Source organism: Chiloscyllium plagiosum, chromosome 2, assembly GCF_004010195.1.
Source record: "Chiloscyllium plagiosum isolate BGI_BamShark_2017 chromosome 2, ASM401019v2, whole genome shotgun sequence".
NCBI classification, from domain to species: Eukaryota; Metazoa; Chordata; class Chondrichthyes; order Orectolobiformes; family Hemiscylliidae; genus Chiloscyllium; species Chiloscyllium plagiosum.
Window position 1 is genome coordinate 120,301,078 of NC_057711.1, and position 18,994 is coordinate 120,320,071.

Genomic DNA, 18,994 nt, shown 5'->3' on the forward strand with positions numbered 1-18,994 from the left:
ACTGACTGACTGCTTATGGCATTCTATCAGCACCTGCTGTTCCAGAAATCCCAGGATTGCACAGACGACTATAAAGAAGATCAATAGCTGCCAGATCATCCCAGGATCTATGAGGGGTGGGGTTGGGGGGTGGATCCACATGTCTAGGGGAAGTGATGAAGGCAGGTTTTGAATGGACAGTGCAGAGGAACTATGGAGACATACAGTCATATATTCATACAATACATAAACACACGCTTCATTCTAACTAATCAATGCTGAACATAATCCCAAACTAAACTAATCCCACCTGTCTGCTCCTGGCCCATATCCCTCCAAACCTTTCCTACTCACGTATTTATCTAAGTATCTTTTAAACATTAGTGTATGGAATGAACCAACCACTGTGCAACAAAGTTGCCCCTCATGTCTTTAAATCTCTCTCCTCATCTCTCCTAATATTGAAATCCCCCATCTTAGGGAAAAGACACCTCTATTAACCCACTTCCCAAATGGTATGTCTCCCACTTCCACAACGTCACTTTCCTGCCCGCCTTTTAAACAGTTTGCTTTATTAAAAACTGGCCTGCCCACTCATCCACCTTCCTATACCACATGTTATAGCATGGGAAGCATATTATTTGAGTCACTTCGTGCCACAACAATCTCATTGATCCTAAATGATTTCTTCAAATGTGGCATTGATTTCAGGCACTTGCCCATCAACCATGTTATGGTGGACAGATCACAGTGAGCAATACGACAGTGGTATTGCCACCATTATATTTTACATGCCTACCACCCTGCCATATGGGGGTAAAATCCAGCCTTCACGACAATGGCTGAATCAACTGAACTGAGCTTTTACCTTTGTTGCTGAACTTTACCTGGGATCGGCTTAATGGGGAGAGTACCCAGTTCCCCTTGTAAGTCAATTCTTCTTCATGTAAAGCTCAAACACGTCACTCCCTGACAAAGTCTGGCACAGTAATTCATACGAGGTACAAGAACATTAATTATACACCAGAGCTGTACATCTGACCAATACAGACTGGATTCTTGCAATAGCAATTATTGGCCTGAGATGGGGAGAGAGAAACAGGGGTGTGGGAGAAAGAGTGTGGTTGAAATCTTTGCTTCATCGAAACTAATAGCAACTGAAACTGCATTCGTCATTGGAAAGATAGCTCCCTAATTCCCGCCTGGGACGTTTCTAAAAGCAGTAAGTCACAGCTGTGTTAGCATTAAACTTGTGGAAGGTGAGGTGTCAGCACAGATTAGACACAAACAATCAGAGATGCCTTTTCGTGTGTCGGGGATTTTGCCAAAGAGTGTGCCAGGACGGAAAGAAAAAATAAACAGCAGAAAGACAGAAAAGTAAAATAAAAGAAATCCCCACCGGAGGTTGAAAAAAAAATCCCTATTCTGGATTTAGCTGTTTGTAAGGAGCTGGCAATTTCTGAACACCACACCCAGTCGATGACATTCATATGCTCCAGACAGCAGGAAGCATTTTTGCAATGTCAATCTGTGCAGGCGCTAACGAGGACAGGAATGATGGTAATGTCCCCTGATTACCAGCTGACAGGACTTAGTGGTGACATCCAGCCCTCATGAACTATTAAACCAGGAATAGTATTAACACCTTCTCTGGTCCGTGCGTTCAGACAGGGCAGTGAAAGCCACAACAGCTTTTCAGCACCCTGCCTTGATAAACCGAGCCGTATTTTTAAAATATATATCATGTTCCAACTTAAAACCATAGTTGCACGTTCAAGAGGACAAAATACTGCATGTCATCACTCCAAGCTGACCGGTCTGGAGTGAAAGATTCCAGCATTTTCCTGCAAAGCGTTACTTGTACCAGTCTCCCTCAGTCAGCACTAATGAGCCAGTAGCCATTAGCCTCAATACAATATCGGTAACAGGCAGAGAACATAGTCTATCTAATATATCTCCCTTCAGTGGCCTTGGTCCTGTATGTGTCACTATCTGCCGCCTTTTTAACCAGGGACATTCTGTTCCACTGACATGTAAATTCAGAAAAGAAGAACTGTTTGACAATGAGGAAAGCTGCTCGATGATGTGACATGAACACAACAGAGTAAAATCGAAAGAAAAAGAGTAGCTGCAGTTGCTGTCCAAGTTATTTGCAGCTTTTGACATTTTTGCTCCGCATCTACATTAAAACATGTCACAATGATATTGCGAGGGAACTATTGCTTTACAGAATGAGTCACAGCTTTACTAAAGTCACTGAGTCAGTGGCAACCATCTATTTGAGGTAAATTAGTTAAACTTCACAAATGCAGAGAGCTTAAAATGCTGTTTGAAAATAGCAGATTTTTTTTAAAAAGTTCACCCTTTTGTTCAGGGAACCTCGGGTGGTTACAGTATAATCACTTCCCATCGTCAGATGACCTATACAAGGAAGGAAGAGCAAGATTACGATGTCAAAGGGTCACTTATTGTCCGTGGGGCTTTTACAAGGACACAACAGCCAGAAGTGATCGACAGGACAACCTCGCTTTGAATCAGGGATGACGTCAGAAACATTTCATCCAACCAAGGGTAGTGGAGTGGAAATCTGGAACCCTATACCCCCTCCAAAAATGATGTTGAAGCTGGGGCTCAATGGAACATTTGAAAACTGAAATCAATATTTTTCTGTTAGGTTAGGATTAATGGTTATGGAACAAAGGTGAGTGGATAGAGTGGAGATACAAATCAGCCCCATGACCTCATTGAATGGTAGAACAGACACAATGGATTGAATGGTCTCACCCTCTTCAGAAATTGCTAGCTATTCCCATTGTCAAAAGAGTGGACTGTCATGACCAGCAGCTAAACGGAAGTTGGGAGTTGTTATTTTGCCACAGACCTGGAATTGCATTCAAAGCAGATGCCAAGATGAGAAAATTATCCAAGGAAATGAAATTAGAACTATTGTTTTTACATTGCTCCTGTTCAGAGATTATTCTGATTCAAGTGCTTGGATATGCGGGTTGAATAGCAATAAGTTGTGTCTATCATGGTAAAAAAAAGAATCCCAGGGAACTTCACATGAACATTAAACAAAACCAGACACCAAGCTGCACAAGGAGATTTTAGGACAGGTGACCAAAAACTTGGTCAAAGGAGTAGATTTTAAAGACCATCTCAAATGAGAAGAGAGAGAGAGGGATATGAGATTTAGGAGTAGAATCCCACAGCTTGGGACTCAGACAGCTGAAGATAAAGCCAGTAATGTAGAGTATAAATTGGATATGTTCTAAAGCCAGAATTACATGATTACAGCTAACTTAGAGAGATATTGGTTGAGAGAAAATTACAGAGACAGGGAAAGACACTGTCATGGAGGGATTTGAAAACAAGGAAGAGAATTTTAATTCAAGATGCTGCTGGACTAGGGACCAATGTAAATAGGCACATGGGTATTAGAGAAATGGGACTTGTGATTCAGGACACAGGCAGATTTTTGGATAAGCTAAAGTTGACAGAGTGTGGATGCTGGCTTGGGAGTGGAGGATGGTAGTGTTAGGCAAGAGAGTGCATACGCAGTTTTGAGGCTGGACTGGCTATCGGGCGGAGATCCATTTCCACTTAATCTCATTCGGCCATCATTAAGACTTCCTTACACAATACAAGTGAATTTTCCAAATTCTCACTTGGAGTAAACAACATAGTGGGAAAGGTTATTCAGGGGCAGCCCAGCTGGACAGTGAGTGCACACGGAGAGCAAAAAAAGTCAAACATTGCCAAATTTGATGAGGTTTAATTTTTAATTTTAACTTGTGACCACTCAGGTGATGCATTATGAAGGACCCAAGTGAGGCCAGGAGCACTTCTCAGCAAAAGACAACCAGCAAAAGGGTCACATTTTACTCCTTTTTTTAAGTCTCTGGACAAAGACAGGGCAATGTCAGCACTCAGAAAATGTGGCAAAATGGTTTCTGTTTAGAATTTAATAGCTGAATGTTAAAAAAGGTGAATTCAATAAATGGAAGGAGTAAGGCAATTTTTAGTGATGTGCTGATTTCTGATGGCTTTGACTATGTTACATTTAAGCTCCAAGAATAGCTCAAATGTACCTACAGTACACTGTATTATCTAGCTGATTCTTAGAATGCTATGACTTAAGGGATGATTCAATGGTTCATTGTGTTCTTCTATTTCAGAATAATATTCAACACAAACAGTTTGGAAAAACTTTCTGTTCTGTGCGTAATAAAGGGCTATGGCAGAGAGTAGGAAATATGGAAATTTGGGTCATCTCATGTTGTGATTCACAACCAGCCTCACTTAGATCTTCAGAGGATGAGTTGCCCTCACAGAGGCCTCACTGCCTATCAGTAACTGTGGGGTTATCAGCCCTGGACCGGGGGGAAAGCCGCCTTTCCCAGCAACATCAGACTGTGCCAGAAAAACAAATGTCTGAGACAAAATAAAATACCTTTCCAAAAACAAAACTCAAGAGAAGGGTGGTAACATATTTGAAAACTAAGTGAAAAGTACAGCCAAAAGGAATATTCGAGGATATGAAGAGTTAAAAGCAGCTATGGCCTGGATCAAAAATAAAAAGAAATATCATCATTGACAGCCAAGATTTTGTGGGGGCTGTATCATCTCATTCTGAATCAGACATTGCGATCAGTCAAAGTCTAACCAGGAATGACAACAAAGACTTTGTTCCTCCCTCATTAAACTGAAAGATCTAAAAAGAACATTTTTTTCGTTACTTGTTCAGTTCCATGACACCAGCTTGTTATCAATGTACAAAGTGTACAGCCTGTGTTTCCTTGAATTAACCCACTGTGTCATAATGACCTGAGTGAACAAGTTCTTACTATCACAAACAGTCCTAGTAATCTCTGGCCTCGACAGTGACACACACATCCTCACTCAACAAAACTGCCCAGTTACCAGATGTCTTACTCAGCAACTAATTAGTCACTGAGGTTACTTCTTGGCTCCAAACATTGACACAAGGGTGGGAGACTGCAGCAATGTTCTGTTCAAAAGCTTCCTCTGAACATTCATCGAAAGGCACACCATAGAGGATCAACTTCTTCAAAGATGCACACAGTACACAAGGACCAGCTTAAAAGGTTAATTGAACTATGGTGACCAACATTAATCTCATATTACTTCTCAAATGCAATAATGATGCCGTTATTCCGTTAGTGTTCCCAAAAATAGAGTGTGGGAGTCAGAATTTAATTTGTTTCATTTGTAGCTCTTGCAATTAACAAAGGCCTGAGTGATTTGCATCAACTACTGCACTATGAGCTTGCCCACCGAGTATTAGGGAAAAGGCTATCCTCACTAACAGAATACAGCATGTTGCTCATGGATCTAGTTTGGATTTAGAATCAAAGTTGGGCACAGGGTTTAAAAATAGTCATGCACTGGAGAATTGAAAATCTACCCATCTTAAAAATAAAATTACACCAACTAAGATATTGTCAAGACTGAGCATGACCCTGCTAGTTCCATCCTTATGATTTGACAGAGGGCTGGGTGTCTTGTTTTTCAAAATACCTCCAAAAACATGAGCAGAATTATTTTCTACTGATTTCTCATTCACTTCTCTGTCACCGCCCCCCCCCCCCAAATATCTGACACACTTAGAATGTACAAAAATAGAGAACTTTTATTGTTTATTTTGCTAATTGGTTAATGTTTATATTCCACTAAGACTGTATTTAATTATATAACTGCACTAATGATCAGTTCAGAGTATGGGTGGCAATTTACCCTTGTTTATTTAAAAAGACAGCAAGGTTAGTCCTTGATGTTTTATAACATCTCTTTGCTGCTGTTTAACTCTATGAAAAGAAACTGGATTGGTTAGAAAATGGCTTGAATATTTCAAGCCTTCTTTCTCCATTCCTTGTATCAGTCCCGAAGTTTCAAGAACCATTGCCACCTTCTCTGAATTTTCACCACAAATTTACACTTGGAAGACCTTGTGCACAGCCGTTAATTTCTCTGGTAACTGTCAAGGACTGTCAAGAACATCAAAAGATTCCTTTGGAAATGGACGTTATTTCGGTGATTTCATGACCTGTAATTAATGCACATGTAAGACCATCGAAAGCACATTACTTTAAAACCTAGTTAAGCAGTCTTGAAAAAGTAGGCAAAAATGCAGCATTGCTTGATTAAAACCAGATCACCTTCCTGATGTGGAAAACACAGGACAAGAATGGCAGAATGTCACACGGAAAAGATCTTTGGCAGCAAAGCAACAGAGACAGAGGCTGAGGAATTCTGGTCAGTCTCAACCTTGGCAGATCAAAAAGCTCCCCAAGCTTCTACCTCCTCTCTCCACCCCCAAAAGGTCTGCCTCAACAGTTACACTTTTAAGGGTTATCGGGGTCCTGAGGCAAACTTGACCCTTTGAAACATTCCAACACTTTTACAAGTAAATAAATAATAAAAATAGGATTAAAGTCAGCGCCTTCTGGTACCTTCTTCCTGGGAAAAACAAAATAAATCTAGCCACAGCAGTGCAAATGTAAATCTACTGAGGAATGTAGGCCATCCCTTCCTCAGCCTGGATCATTTACAAGTCAACACATCGAGTGAGAGGAATACAATCCCCAGCTGCCCGTATACCTGCTGTCACAGGTGATTGCTACATCCCAAACCACTACTATTACAATCATCTCAGTCGCACTTTCACTTTTACCATGCTGGTTATGAAAAGGAAATAAACTTCCCAAAAGAACCTCTCCAAAAGAAATATACCTCCAAAGTATTTGCACAGCATAACCCCAAATAAATCCATGCTAAATTATATTTCTTACAATTATGATTCTATTCAGCACAGTAAACATACTGACAGTTAGTTCACGGTGTGAAATTTTTTTAACATTTCACTGAATAAAAACCTTTTTCTTTAATGATTTTTTTTTGCAGGGACCTAAAACACATCTCCCTTTCTTTAATCAAGTATTAACTTTCACCAATGTTTCAGATGTGCAGGCATCAGATCTTTGTGAGACTAAAATCATCAGAACATAAAAGCTGATAAATACATATTCCACACACATTGGGAACATGTTATTTAACCTGCAAAGTAATTCTGATTCCTGTAATAAACAATAAATGGCTTATCTGTTCATTGACAATGGCAGCGCTAATTGTTTTATCACCTGTAGTACTGATGCAGCATTTACGACATTATATTTCATATTTAGTTGCACGTAGCCAAAATATTTGTTTCTTTGCTTCAGTTCTCCAAGTGTAACTCACCTGGATTAAAGCACATTTGTAGCAAGATAATAAACAGCATATATTACTCAGACACTTTTTAATTTTCAACTTGTGTGGTAAAATTTAATGCAGACTGTAGGCTTAAATATCACAGTCATAAGCATGAATAAGTTACAGGAAACCTACAGTTTTTGGACAAAGAAACACGATCACTGCTTCAATATACGTCCTTATTTGATATTTGCAGGAATTCCCTTCTGTGTTAGATCTGAGTTTGGAGTGAAGAATATTTTCATTTTCAAACTGCAAGCAGTTCCAAGGTACTTACTGAAAGTTATAAGACTCCAAATTAACACAGAAATTTAGACTGTCAAGTAAAATTAACCTTTTAATGGCTCAGTACCATTTTTTCCATCAAACAATAGGAGATCACAATCTGGATTTTTCCCTCTCTGCTAAGAATATTAAATTGGGAAAAGTTCCGCAATCCTGTGTTCATCCTTAGTTTACCAATGATCTTAATAGGTGTATAAAAATCCACGGCTGGAAAGTATTCCTGCTTCTTACTGGTTTTGCCCCGAAGAACCAATTTAATCATTTTGTACAAACAACAAAAAAAACTTATTTTCTGTTACTCATTACCATGGACTGATTGCTTTAACCTTGCATTTATCATACCAACAAAATAAAATTTATCTCCAAAAACGTTTTTGCACTGCACAGGGTTCTGATTCAAAATTGCAATCTAGTCTGTGTCATTTAACAGAATGCCAGAGGAAAAAATATTTATGTAAAGTGAGCAGAGCTTGAGATACAAGCCCCATTTTAAAAAAAATCTGCATTCACTATTAATTCCGGCTGTGAATTCCTATTTAGTGCATTTGTGTTTTGTATCAGTCACGCATTTTCCCTGCTTTGGAACTCAAATTACATAAAGTCACTTTCTACAATTATCATCTGTGTATGTCTTCCATTATTACTGTCAAAAACCAGATTAATTGTAATGTAAAGCATCGAGCAATTTATATCACAGACAATCTACTGTTACAAATTTAAACTGGGCATGAGATTGTGTGACATCAAATCCCCTGCACTCATCCATGGGGATTCCTGTTATGTGGATATTCCCGCTCTGTAAAAAACAATTAGGTAATAAAGATATTCACTTTGTAGGAATTGATTGCAACAATTAATGAAGCCAATTAACATTCGATTTTTTTCAGTATTTGATGTATTCATACCAATATACAAAAAGAATATTCTAGTACTCCGCAGCCCTTCCACTGATTATGAGTAGGAAGCCTTGGGTTCATTCTCCTCAGCTCAGTCTTAGGTTAACTGAGTAATATCTGAAAATCATTGCCCAGGATACCCCCCAGAAATAGGAGAACCTCTGATTCAAAAAGGTTGGTTTTCACTAGTCCTTCTTCTGCTAATTATAATGCAATAACAAAATTCACCCATCCAAACTCTAATAATGAAGTTTGTGAACCACATTACTCCACAAGGCAAAATGATTACATTATTGTCTCATATAGCTTCTTTAATTAAATCCTACTTCTTTCAAGGACTTGCAAGACTGAATCTTCTTGCGTAGAACTTAAAAAGCTATTTGTACTCCATTGAATTTTTGATTTGTTTTTACCAAGTAAGTAAGTTTTGTTCCTTTCTTGTACGGATATAATTTTAGATCCACTAGTTGTTCAAACCTATTGTTTTCTGTCCCCAGTTCATCATATTATTTTAAAAATAAGATTAGTCGTTTGTAGGCTCACTCATTTCTTTTTCATGGCACTGATAATACTATTGATTTTATACAAAGGCCATCCACAATAAACATTGAAATAGAGCCCCAACTGTACATCTCTACCTGCACTGTCTGAGCATCACTACATTACTTAAAAACACTTTGCAGAATGTTGTCACATCTGTTCCAATTGCTCTCACTACATGAGAGCTTCCTTTCCAATGTGAACGTATACTGACTGGAAGGATAATGATACATGCCTGCATGTCTCAGAATGGGGATTAACATCACAGTACACAAAAGCAGTTTGTGCAAACCATCTACAAAGCTTGGACGAGATTTTTTCCTCTCCCATCCCATTATATCTCATCCTTATTTCTTAAATGGGAAGCAATCCACGCAATAAGTAAATATCCCCTATAAAACAAAATTATGCTACTGAGAGGCTGATTGAATAGAAAGTAGAGTCTGCCATAGTAGCATGAGAAAGGCAGCACAGGGTGTGCGCTTCTATAAGCAGTAACTGGGGTCCCTCTACAGGAAACAAAATTCACCTGCTTTAAATCAATCCATCCAAAATAGTTAAGAGTTTTGCTTTAAAATAGACATGTTGTACCAAACAGTTAAAAATTTGACTCTAAATTTATTAGGTGTTATTGATAGTGTTTTTATTTGTTGTGGGCAATATCAGCGCTGGACTGCAGTGAGCATCTTCACTCTCGGGCTGTCTGTTCGATTTCTAATGACCAAACTAGGCAAGAATTCCACATGTCAGAATACTAGAACTGAGGAACGACCCTTTCGAAAGGTTGGGCTTGAACCTCCCTGCTCTTGTTTGAGCTGCGTCCAAGAAAAAAAACTATTGCTTTCATTCAGCGGAGCCAAACAATTTTGCAAGAAGACCAGGGAGCAGGCAGGGCATGTATCAGTGAGTGCCTGGTACAGAGACACCCGCTTCTGTGATTAATTATCAGTTATTACTGGCCCTGCAACAAGATTTCTGCTCTCCCAATAGAAGGAGCTTGCCAAGTCTCAGCTGCTTGTAAAGCGGCCCCTAGTGCAGACATAGCACTGGGGGAAAAGCCAAGATATTGCTAGGACGAGAGAGAGAAAAAGAGAGAGAGAGAGAGGCGATAGGAGAATGGAAAGAGATGGCAGGGGGAGAGAGAGAGAGAGAGAGAGAGAGAGAGAGAGAGAGATCGAGCGAGCTAAGAATTGAAACTGTCTCCGCACAAGATACTAATGATCCCACTGCTGAACTCTGGCATGGATTGCAGTTCAACACGCCGACCCTCACCACAGCACATAAACCTGCATTCTACCACATGAAGCCAATTAAAGAACTCTGAGAGGCCCCTCAACCTACTATCAGTTTCAGCCGAGGTCTGTCAGTCGGGGGAGACTGGACGCGGTGCTCTGTTTATTAGAAGCACTTGAGGTACAATCAACTCCACTCAACCGCAAGTCTTGCTGGAACTCTCTATCTGAAACTTTACAATAACTGGCTCCTGCTGCACTTTTATTTTCTTCTTCAAGCTACACAGAGATGTGCTCTTAGGGAGTTAATGAGGGCAAGCATGCACAATCCAGTCACAGCAGCACGGTTGCTCAGTGACAATAAAATGGTACTAATCGACACCAAAATAAACAACATAACAGCTGACTGGGAGTTAAATAAACTGGGAAGGAAAAGAAAAAAGAAGACATGCAAATAAAGTATTTAAATCAAACTCACCTGTTGGGCCATTCTGAAGAGCAGGTTAGTCTCGGAGTTCTGCCATGTCCCCATGAAACCAGGCTCTGTGGATGCTGCTCTTGTGCTGAACTGCATGGAGTAGTTGGGACTTAAGTCTCTTAAAGTGAAGTCGCTTGCTCTGACTCACACACACATACATACACTCTCTTTCTCACTGCCTTTTCCCCACTCTCTCTCTCACATTCTCTTCTGCTGCTCCTGACTGCAAGGTATTGGTGGGTTTTCAAGCCTCTTGGCTGTCAGTACCAAGATGTGTAGTTAAGATCTGCCTGCAACTCTGCTTTCCTTGGGGGGGGGTCAGTGCTCCTTTCGCACCTCCTGAACAGATACCCCGATCATTTATGCATAGACTGTGACTCCCAAAGCACGCCCTGTACAGCTTAACAGCTGCCAGTCAGGTGTGCAGGCAACACAGATGAGACCTGACCATCAGCTCACCCTCACAGTGACTGGATGTCATTGGATAACAGCGCGAAGAACTCAAAGCTCTAGCTTTACTGGCAAGCAGAGAATGACATCCTGTGGCAATTCCACACAGGCTGGGGGTGGTGGGGTGTGAGGAAATTACATTCAGCAACACGGAGCTGAACAATTTAGGAATTTAGAGATCAGGAGGGGAAAAAAATCTGTAGCATTTTCTGACAATCCTTTGCTTCTTTGAAAGCTTGAAAATGATAATGGAACCTCACCTTTTGGCACAATAGAATGTCCTCGAGTGACAGCTCTGTGTCATTAGTGTGTCAATAAGAAAAAATGAACAAATGTACACAATAGTGACACAAGTGTACATCCGCCACCCCCTTTTCTCCCTAAAAGCTTTCCTACAAACTTTCCCTTTGCATGCACTCTTGACTACATTCAATTCACTGTCATTAGACTAAAAAGAACCAAAGCAGAAAATGCTGATTTAGAAAAAAAATACAAAGCACACATCAAAACTAAAATAAATATCCCAGGATTATTGCACAAATGTCCACCTTTGCTCCAAGAAAAGATCCCATAGGTGGATTTTTCGTTGTGTGATCAATAATGCCACACAGTAGCTGCACTCTTAAATCTCCACTCCCTCGTTCTATCTCCCTTTAAAAATCAGCTAGCCTCTTGATTTCTGAAGTGGCACTCAGTTCTCCAGTCAAAGCTGTATACTCTGCTTCTGACCTTCCCACTAATGGCTGTTATTTGTGAGAGGCTAAAGGACATTGCCAATAGCACGCTCTAGCTCTCCCTCTCCTCCTGTCCCGCAGTCCTCCCAGCCTAGACAGCCTGCAGTAGCAGCAGCAGCACCTGCAGTAATAGACTCCTTTATTAAAACTGTTATTCTGCAAGACTTGAAATTCCCCCTAGACTGGGGCCATGTCAAAGCCGATATAATTAACTAGGAAGCTCAGCAACGGATCAATTACCAGACAAGCAAGTGATAGTGAAATCAATGGAAGATCATCAGCCACATTATCAGTGTTGCAACTCATTAGGATAAAATGTAGGAATGCTCTCAAAGCAAGCTGAAGTGAGCTAGCAATCCCAAACAAAGGGCTAATTTGGACCCCTGCTGTGAACATTCTGTATTAGAATGAGCTTTTTCTTTTCTTAAACACCACAACCCCATAACTAAATGTGACAGACTGAACAAAGCAGTTTATTAAGATACGAACTCCAAGTTTATTTACTTCATAAACTTGCCCTTAGAAAAATCAATAGAGTCTGTGCAGGGATTATTAGGCTGACTAACTAATACACCCAGTTCCAAGCTTCCTAACCAAGGATGTTCAACAGTAAGCTACCGGCAAGGTCTTCTATGTAGAGAGGTGTTCCTGTGCTGTCTTTTTGTTGTTTCTGTTAACTTTGCTATATTGTGGACATAAGCAGACAGAGTAACCCAGACACTGACGATGACTGTCTGAATCTTTCCAGAGGAAAGCTGCAATTTGTCATAGAAGAATGTGTACGAATCTCCAAGCTTTACATCATCCACACTGTTATCTGTAAATCCTCCAACACTTTCTTTTTTCTATGTATACACAAAGCCACTACTGAGCTTCTAAGCTTTGAAACCGAACCTGCTTTCCATTTCGCACACTCAGGAAAAAACAACACAGGGCCATACCTGAAAACTATGCCATACATACAAAATAAAAGGCCGCCACTCTAATTCTTGGTAGCACAGGATGAGATTATGAGCTACAGACAACGGAAGTGTTTTGTGTGTAGGACTGTCCATACAGTTATTTTTAAAAGAAAAATCCTTTGTAAAGCACAATTAAACTGAACAGAGTAAAGAGCCGCAACTGAGATAATTTTCTGTCACGTTTTATATACACAAAATGTGAGATTATTTAACTAATGTTAATATCCTGGAATAACTTCAGTTGAAATGGGACAATGTGGATTTAAAGTGAAGCAGAAATAGACAGTTTTTACCCGGTATCCAAAGCGAGCCTGAACCTTCCTTGTCACTGTACCGTATTTACTGTGTAAAATATTCACTGATCACATCTGTGTCACGGTAAACACGATTTCCGTCTTGTTTGTGTGCTTGTACAGATTCTAGTGTCGTGAAATCGATATGTTTTTTAGACAGTTTAGTTTTCTTGTTGCCGTGAGCACAGAAACAGTTTTTTTTTTAAAATCTGTTGCTTTTTAACAAGATTTTGAATGTAAAAGATTCTATGCATCGATTGTAATTTCTCTCAGCCAGACTATGAAAAATCAGCCCTTGCTCTGATTACTGCTGTAACACTGTCCAGCCAAAACTCTCCTTCTGGCATTTGCTGTTTATGTTCTAGTTCTGACAATGCTCAAGATTATTTTCCAGGAGAAATTCGAAACTCGCGCTTATGTTTTTTCCAAGTAAGAATTAAGGAATAAACATGTTTCTCAGTTTTTTGAATTTGAATCAGAATTAAAGCATCATACTCCCCAAACAGACAATTTGTCAAACGATTACTCTGATGAAAAGTTAACAAGAAACTAGGATTTTCTTCTAATCGTCCTTTAATCTGCCAATCCCCATTACATATTACACAAAAAACCAAATCGTTGGCGGGAATTTTTGACTAATTGCGATTATGGTAGAAAGTAAAGGTCTCTGAAATTATTTGAAATATTTCAAAATCAACATTTAACTTTTAGCTCATTGTTAAATAAATGTTTGGTGTGGCACCTTAAAAAAACGCACCAAGATTTTTTAAAAGTCCCATTTTTCTCAAAAAAAATGGAAGAAAGCCAAGCTATGTCAGCAGAATGGGGTATTGTCTCTTTAAGTAAGCGGCTCGCAGGGAACTGGGTTAAAGATCAGTGGTTCCTTCATGTGACACTGGATGTTGTTGATTGCTGAATAAGACAGAACTGTCACTGTTAGTGACCAACAAAGCATAGCCCACTCCAACACACATGATAATCAGATCACCTCCAAGGCAATGTGGGGGGGGGGGGGGGGCGAGAAATCTTCGTTTCTGTATTTAGAACAAAGCAAGTAAACAATTTCTCGTGTTAAAACAGTGCGTAAATTTTCAACAAATATTATTATTTCACCAACTATTCTTTGACGGTAAAATCAGCTGCGTCTTACCCACTGAGGATCTTTGAGATGCAACAGCACCTCGTTGGATAAATGTAGTTCCTTCACCCCTTCCCGATTTAACCCTTTCACTGCTGGCTTGCCAGAAAGCTTGCTGCTTTTTAATCTGCTCTCGAGCCCCGCAACATTTCATCACTCATTCTCAAACACTTTCAGAAAACGGTTTCAGCATCACCATTCCTCAGTGGCTGTCACAAAAGCTCTGGAGATGGACACGCTGTCAGGATCGGTAAAACCATATCTATTTTCCATTCCAGGGGCAAACAATTGTTTGCCTTTCACTACGCTGCCCTGTATACATGGAAATGGTTTGTGGTTCAACTACCGCACACTGTCAGGGATCACTGACTCGCAGTGCAAGGCCTAGACTGGGAAAGTTCTCCCTCGAGTCCTAATCAATAATTATATCCCAATCAATAGCACGGGAAGAGATGATCTGGTCAAAACTAAATTGCAGTTTGCAGGAGCTTGCTGTGCAGAAATCGGTTGCACATTTTTTATGCTTCAAGAAAAGATCTGAGGAATGATATCAGATCATGAAAGGCACTATATAAATGGAAATCGCTCTTCCACTGATCGGTGCTGTGGGTTTTATTTGTTGTGATCCACATTAAGACATCTTGCTGGAAAGGATATTATTAGGGTTCCCAATGAATCAGTTCCATCTTTCTCCATGTCTCCTCAATTACAATCAGAAATAACATGGCCTTTTTGTTTTAATTTCAATCCTTGTATAGTGGAATGAAATATGTTTAAAAACATATCAGACCCAAACCCTTAACTTGCAATCTTGTAAAGAGGGATGACCATTAGACAAGGAAGAGTCAAAATCTCCTCGTCTCTTGACATTGAGGCATCTTGGGCAATTTTGAGTGAACAAATTCAGATCCAGCACCTGCAATTTTCCCTCACTCCTTTCATTCCCATTCTGCTATGAAAGAGTCAAATAAATAAACTAAACTTTGTTTTCATGTCGAACTTGAAACATCACACAAGAAACAATCCTTCTGAAACACTGTTGTCAGGTTGGGAAAATGCCTCCAGTAAGCAGGTTAAACACTTCCCAGAAAACCTGCACATGTGCAATTGAACTGAGGGAGGAAACCAAAAGCAGCAGATTCAGAAAGTTTTTGTTCATTCATGGGATATGGGCATTGCTGGCTGGCTAGTATTTTATTGCCCATTCCTAGTTGCCCTTGAGAAGGTGGTGGTGAGCTGCCTTCTTAAATTGCTGTTAGTCGGTAGACTCACTATGCTATTATGGAGGTAATTCCAGAATTTTGACTCCCAGTGACACTGAAGAAATGATTATATATTTCCAAGTCAGGATGGGGAATGGCTTGGAGTGGAACTTGCGAATGGTGGTGTTCCCACCTGTCTGCTCCCCTTGTCCTTATAGACGTAAGTGGTTGAGAGTTTGGAAGGTGCTAAGAATCTTCAGTGAATTTCTGTGGTGCATTTTGCAGCTGGTACACATGGTTGCTACTGAGCATTGATGGTGGAGGAAGTGGATGCTTGTGAATGTTGGGCTAATCAAGTGGGTTGCTTTACCTTGGATTGTGTCAAATTTCTTGAGTGCTGTTGGAGCTACATCAATCCAGGCAAGTGGAAAATATTCCATCACAGTCTTGACTTGTGCCTTGTAGAAAGTGGATAGGCTTTGGGAAGTCAGGGGGTAAGTTAGTTGCTGCACGATTCCTAACTTCTGACCTTTTCTTGGAACCACATATCTGGTGTGCTGAGACTATCAATGCAGTTATGTTACTGGGGGTGGGGGCATTCTATGCTAAACCAAATTGACAAGTTTCAGGGAAGCATAGAATTGTACAGTACAAAAAGAAATTATCCAGCTCATCATGTCTGCGCTACTCTTTGAAAGAACTATCTAGTTAGTTTCACTCCTCTGCTCTACCCCCTAGACTCTTCTCAAACAACTATCCAATCCCCTTTTGAAAGATACTACTGAATCTGTTTCCACTGTCCTTTCAGGCAGTTCATTCAGATCATAATGTCCAGTTGCATGAAAAGAATTCCGTTTATCTCCCCAATGGTTTTTCTGTTAGTGTGCTAAATGCTTCCTCAGGTTACCAGCTCTCTTGCCAATGGAAACTATTTACCCTTACATTATCAAATTGTCTCATGATTTTCAACTCCTCTATCGAATCTCCCTCCATTGTTGTAAGATGAATGACATCAACTTTTCAGTTCCTCCACATAATTGAATTCCCTGGTCCCTGGTACATTTCTATTAAATGTCCTCTGCACCCACATCCTTCTTAAAGACTGACAAATGTTTGTTATTTCCAGAACAACATTTTAAGTAATGAATAATTGCAACCCCACCTTATAAAATAATCCAACTGAGTTGAAGTGTTGCCTTCACGAATTGTAGAAGAGCAAATGTATCAGATATAACTTCTAATTAACACTATAAACTCAAAGAAGAAAGGTTGTGCAGAATATGCAATTATGGTAATTTAAAAACAAAACTGTTGCCAATATGTGAAGGAATATTGTGGCAACAGGAATCAGTCTTTTCTCAATATTACTTATGTCCTTGTATGGAACATACTTTGCAGCAAAGTCACAACTGAATCCTCATCATCTGCTCTTCATTGCATCAATTATCCTGCCATGCAGCAGAAGTGGTGACAAATGGCACATTAACCCTCACAGTCCAGAGTGTCCTTTTCACTATACAATGTGTGCAAGAGATTTCCTAAAACATAGGCATCCAAGTGTTAAAGAAATGCATGAACCCCATAACTTTACTCAAGTTCACCCGGCAAAGACAGTCATTTAATAACTGTATGCTTCTCTGTGCTTTTAAATATTGTACTAACATAAGCAAACAGACAGTAACAGTAAGTTAAGTGGAGAGGTACAATTGACAAAATAAAATGCATTATTTGAATAACTTTGATCGTAATGAAATTAACAGGAAATTCAAACAAAATACAGAATCACCAGTTACATAGTAACCGTTCATGAACAGGTCAACTTTGAGTCCAGGGAATATTCCTAAATGTTCACAAGCAAGAAGAAAGTATTGGAGAGGTGCTGTGAATTTTGGAGCTGCTGAAATAAAGATTGAAATTTAAGCAAAATTTGAGCTGAATAATCCAAATAAGAATGTTGGCAAAGATGTTTAACTTTGATGCTGTGACAATACTCCAACTGTTAAGAGGAACGTTTTAAGGTCACACTATTAATTAACCCTTTGAGCATTCTGGCAAATTTCACAGAATATAAGGCTCATGGAATTTCCCTTAACGTCTCACAATTTTCCATTGCTACATTATAATATCTGACATTTATGAAGTACAGAGAAAGCTTACCACAAGCAGTCACAAGTAATCAATTACATTCAGCACAGAAAGAGTTAATGAAATGGCAATCTATTATTAACCTTGATTAGCTAATACAGTGTGTCGTCACTGGCCTGTTTTCTAAATGCCAAGAGGAGGTGTGCAGAGACTTTAAGCTGACACATGGATTAACGTGGGGGAGCAAACCAAAAAAAAATCAGCAGATTCCAATGAGTACTGGTATCTATCATTCTGCATCACTTTCCAGGTCTCCCCCCCCCCCAACACTGCCCTCTGAATTATTTGTGAGATACACAGATACAGGTCTTAGTTGTTTGGCTACCCTTCCTAGTGAGATGAGAGAGTTTGTTCCAGTGTCTATCCAGAACATAGCCACTGATTGACCTTAGGGATCTGGACATCAGGATAAATGGCAGAAATCCAGACTCTTACTGCAAGTCATCAAACGGCTTTCAGTGTAGCAAAGACCAGACACTTTAGACGAATAACCCTTTAATCCCCTTTCATTTTGTTGATTGTAGCAAAGAAATAGAATTGTGAGGAACAGTGGAGTCGCAGAAACTGCTAAAATTCCGAACCTTTTAAATTGTTCAACCATTTTATAAGTCTATTGTTTTGTAGAGTATGAAGCGAAACAAAATTCTTTGGGACAGTTTGAGTTTCAAGAATAATTTCCAGGCTGATGTGTGGTGTGCACAAAGGACTAAAAGATTTGTTAAATAACCAACTAAACTCATGCAGCAGGTGCACTGTATCTATCACACAATATATTCCACCTTCTACCAACTTGACTATCTGGGTTTTAATAAATCTGTCTGTTTATTAATTACTGGGGCACTTGTATGCACATTTACGGTGAGTTACTACACTTTACCACTAATTAGAACCATAGAAGCATGCAACACAAGAGGAAACTTTCAGTCCACTGTACCTGTTGATTGAGCTCCCAACCAGGTCCACTGACCCCTACTTTCTTTGCATCCCTCTGTTTCCCCTTCAAGTATTTACCCAAGTGCCTTTCGATGTTATACAGAATCTGCTTCTTCCACACTTTCAGTCAGTGCATTCCAGATCACAGCAATTAATTTAAATTTTAATTATTCATTGAGGTTTGGTATAAGAAAATAAATTTTATTTCCAACATTATTTCAGTATGAGTGCCTGTGATTAAAAAAACATACTTTTGTTTTCTTTCCCCTTAATATATATGAAGTTTATACAGAGAGTTTTCAAATAATCTACACTCACCTCTCAATGGCTGGCACTTTTGAATAAAGTTTATCCTAATCACACATTATCTTAAGAGAATTCTACTGCAGCAAGAAAAAATTACACTAATCTAAACCTGATGTTACTGAGCCCTAAAGGCCCAGTTTCAAATGAAT

At 39.5% G+C, this 18,994-nt stretch overlaps 1 protein-coding gene across 9 annotated transcripts in view; it reads right to left on the reverse strand.

Moving 5' to 3' along the window:
• The window catches only part of bnc2 (basonuclin 2), a 519,175-nt gene that overhangs the window by 323,718 nt on the left and 176,463 nt on the right, over window positions 1-18,994 (reverse strand). For 3 of the 9 annotated variants that reach the window (XM_043717585.1, XM_043717654.1, XM_043717649.1), the window contains exon 1: window positions 10,683-12,026. The exons of 2 other annotated variants lie outside the window; for them this stretch is intronic. In XM_043717585.1, the coding sequence (XP_043573520.1) occupies window positions 10,683-10,778 (96 nt within the window). In that variant the 5' untranslated portion in view covers window positions 10,779-12,026. Of the gene's footprint in view, window positions 1-10,682; window positions 12,029-18,994 lie in introns of those variants that run through there. 4 more of the 9 variants (XM_043717605.1, XM_043717560.1, XM_043717569.1 and 1 more) reach the window with 3 other exon arrangements.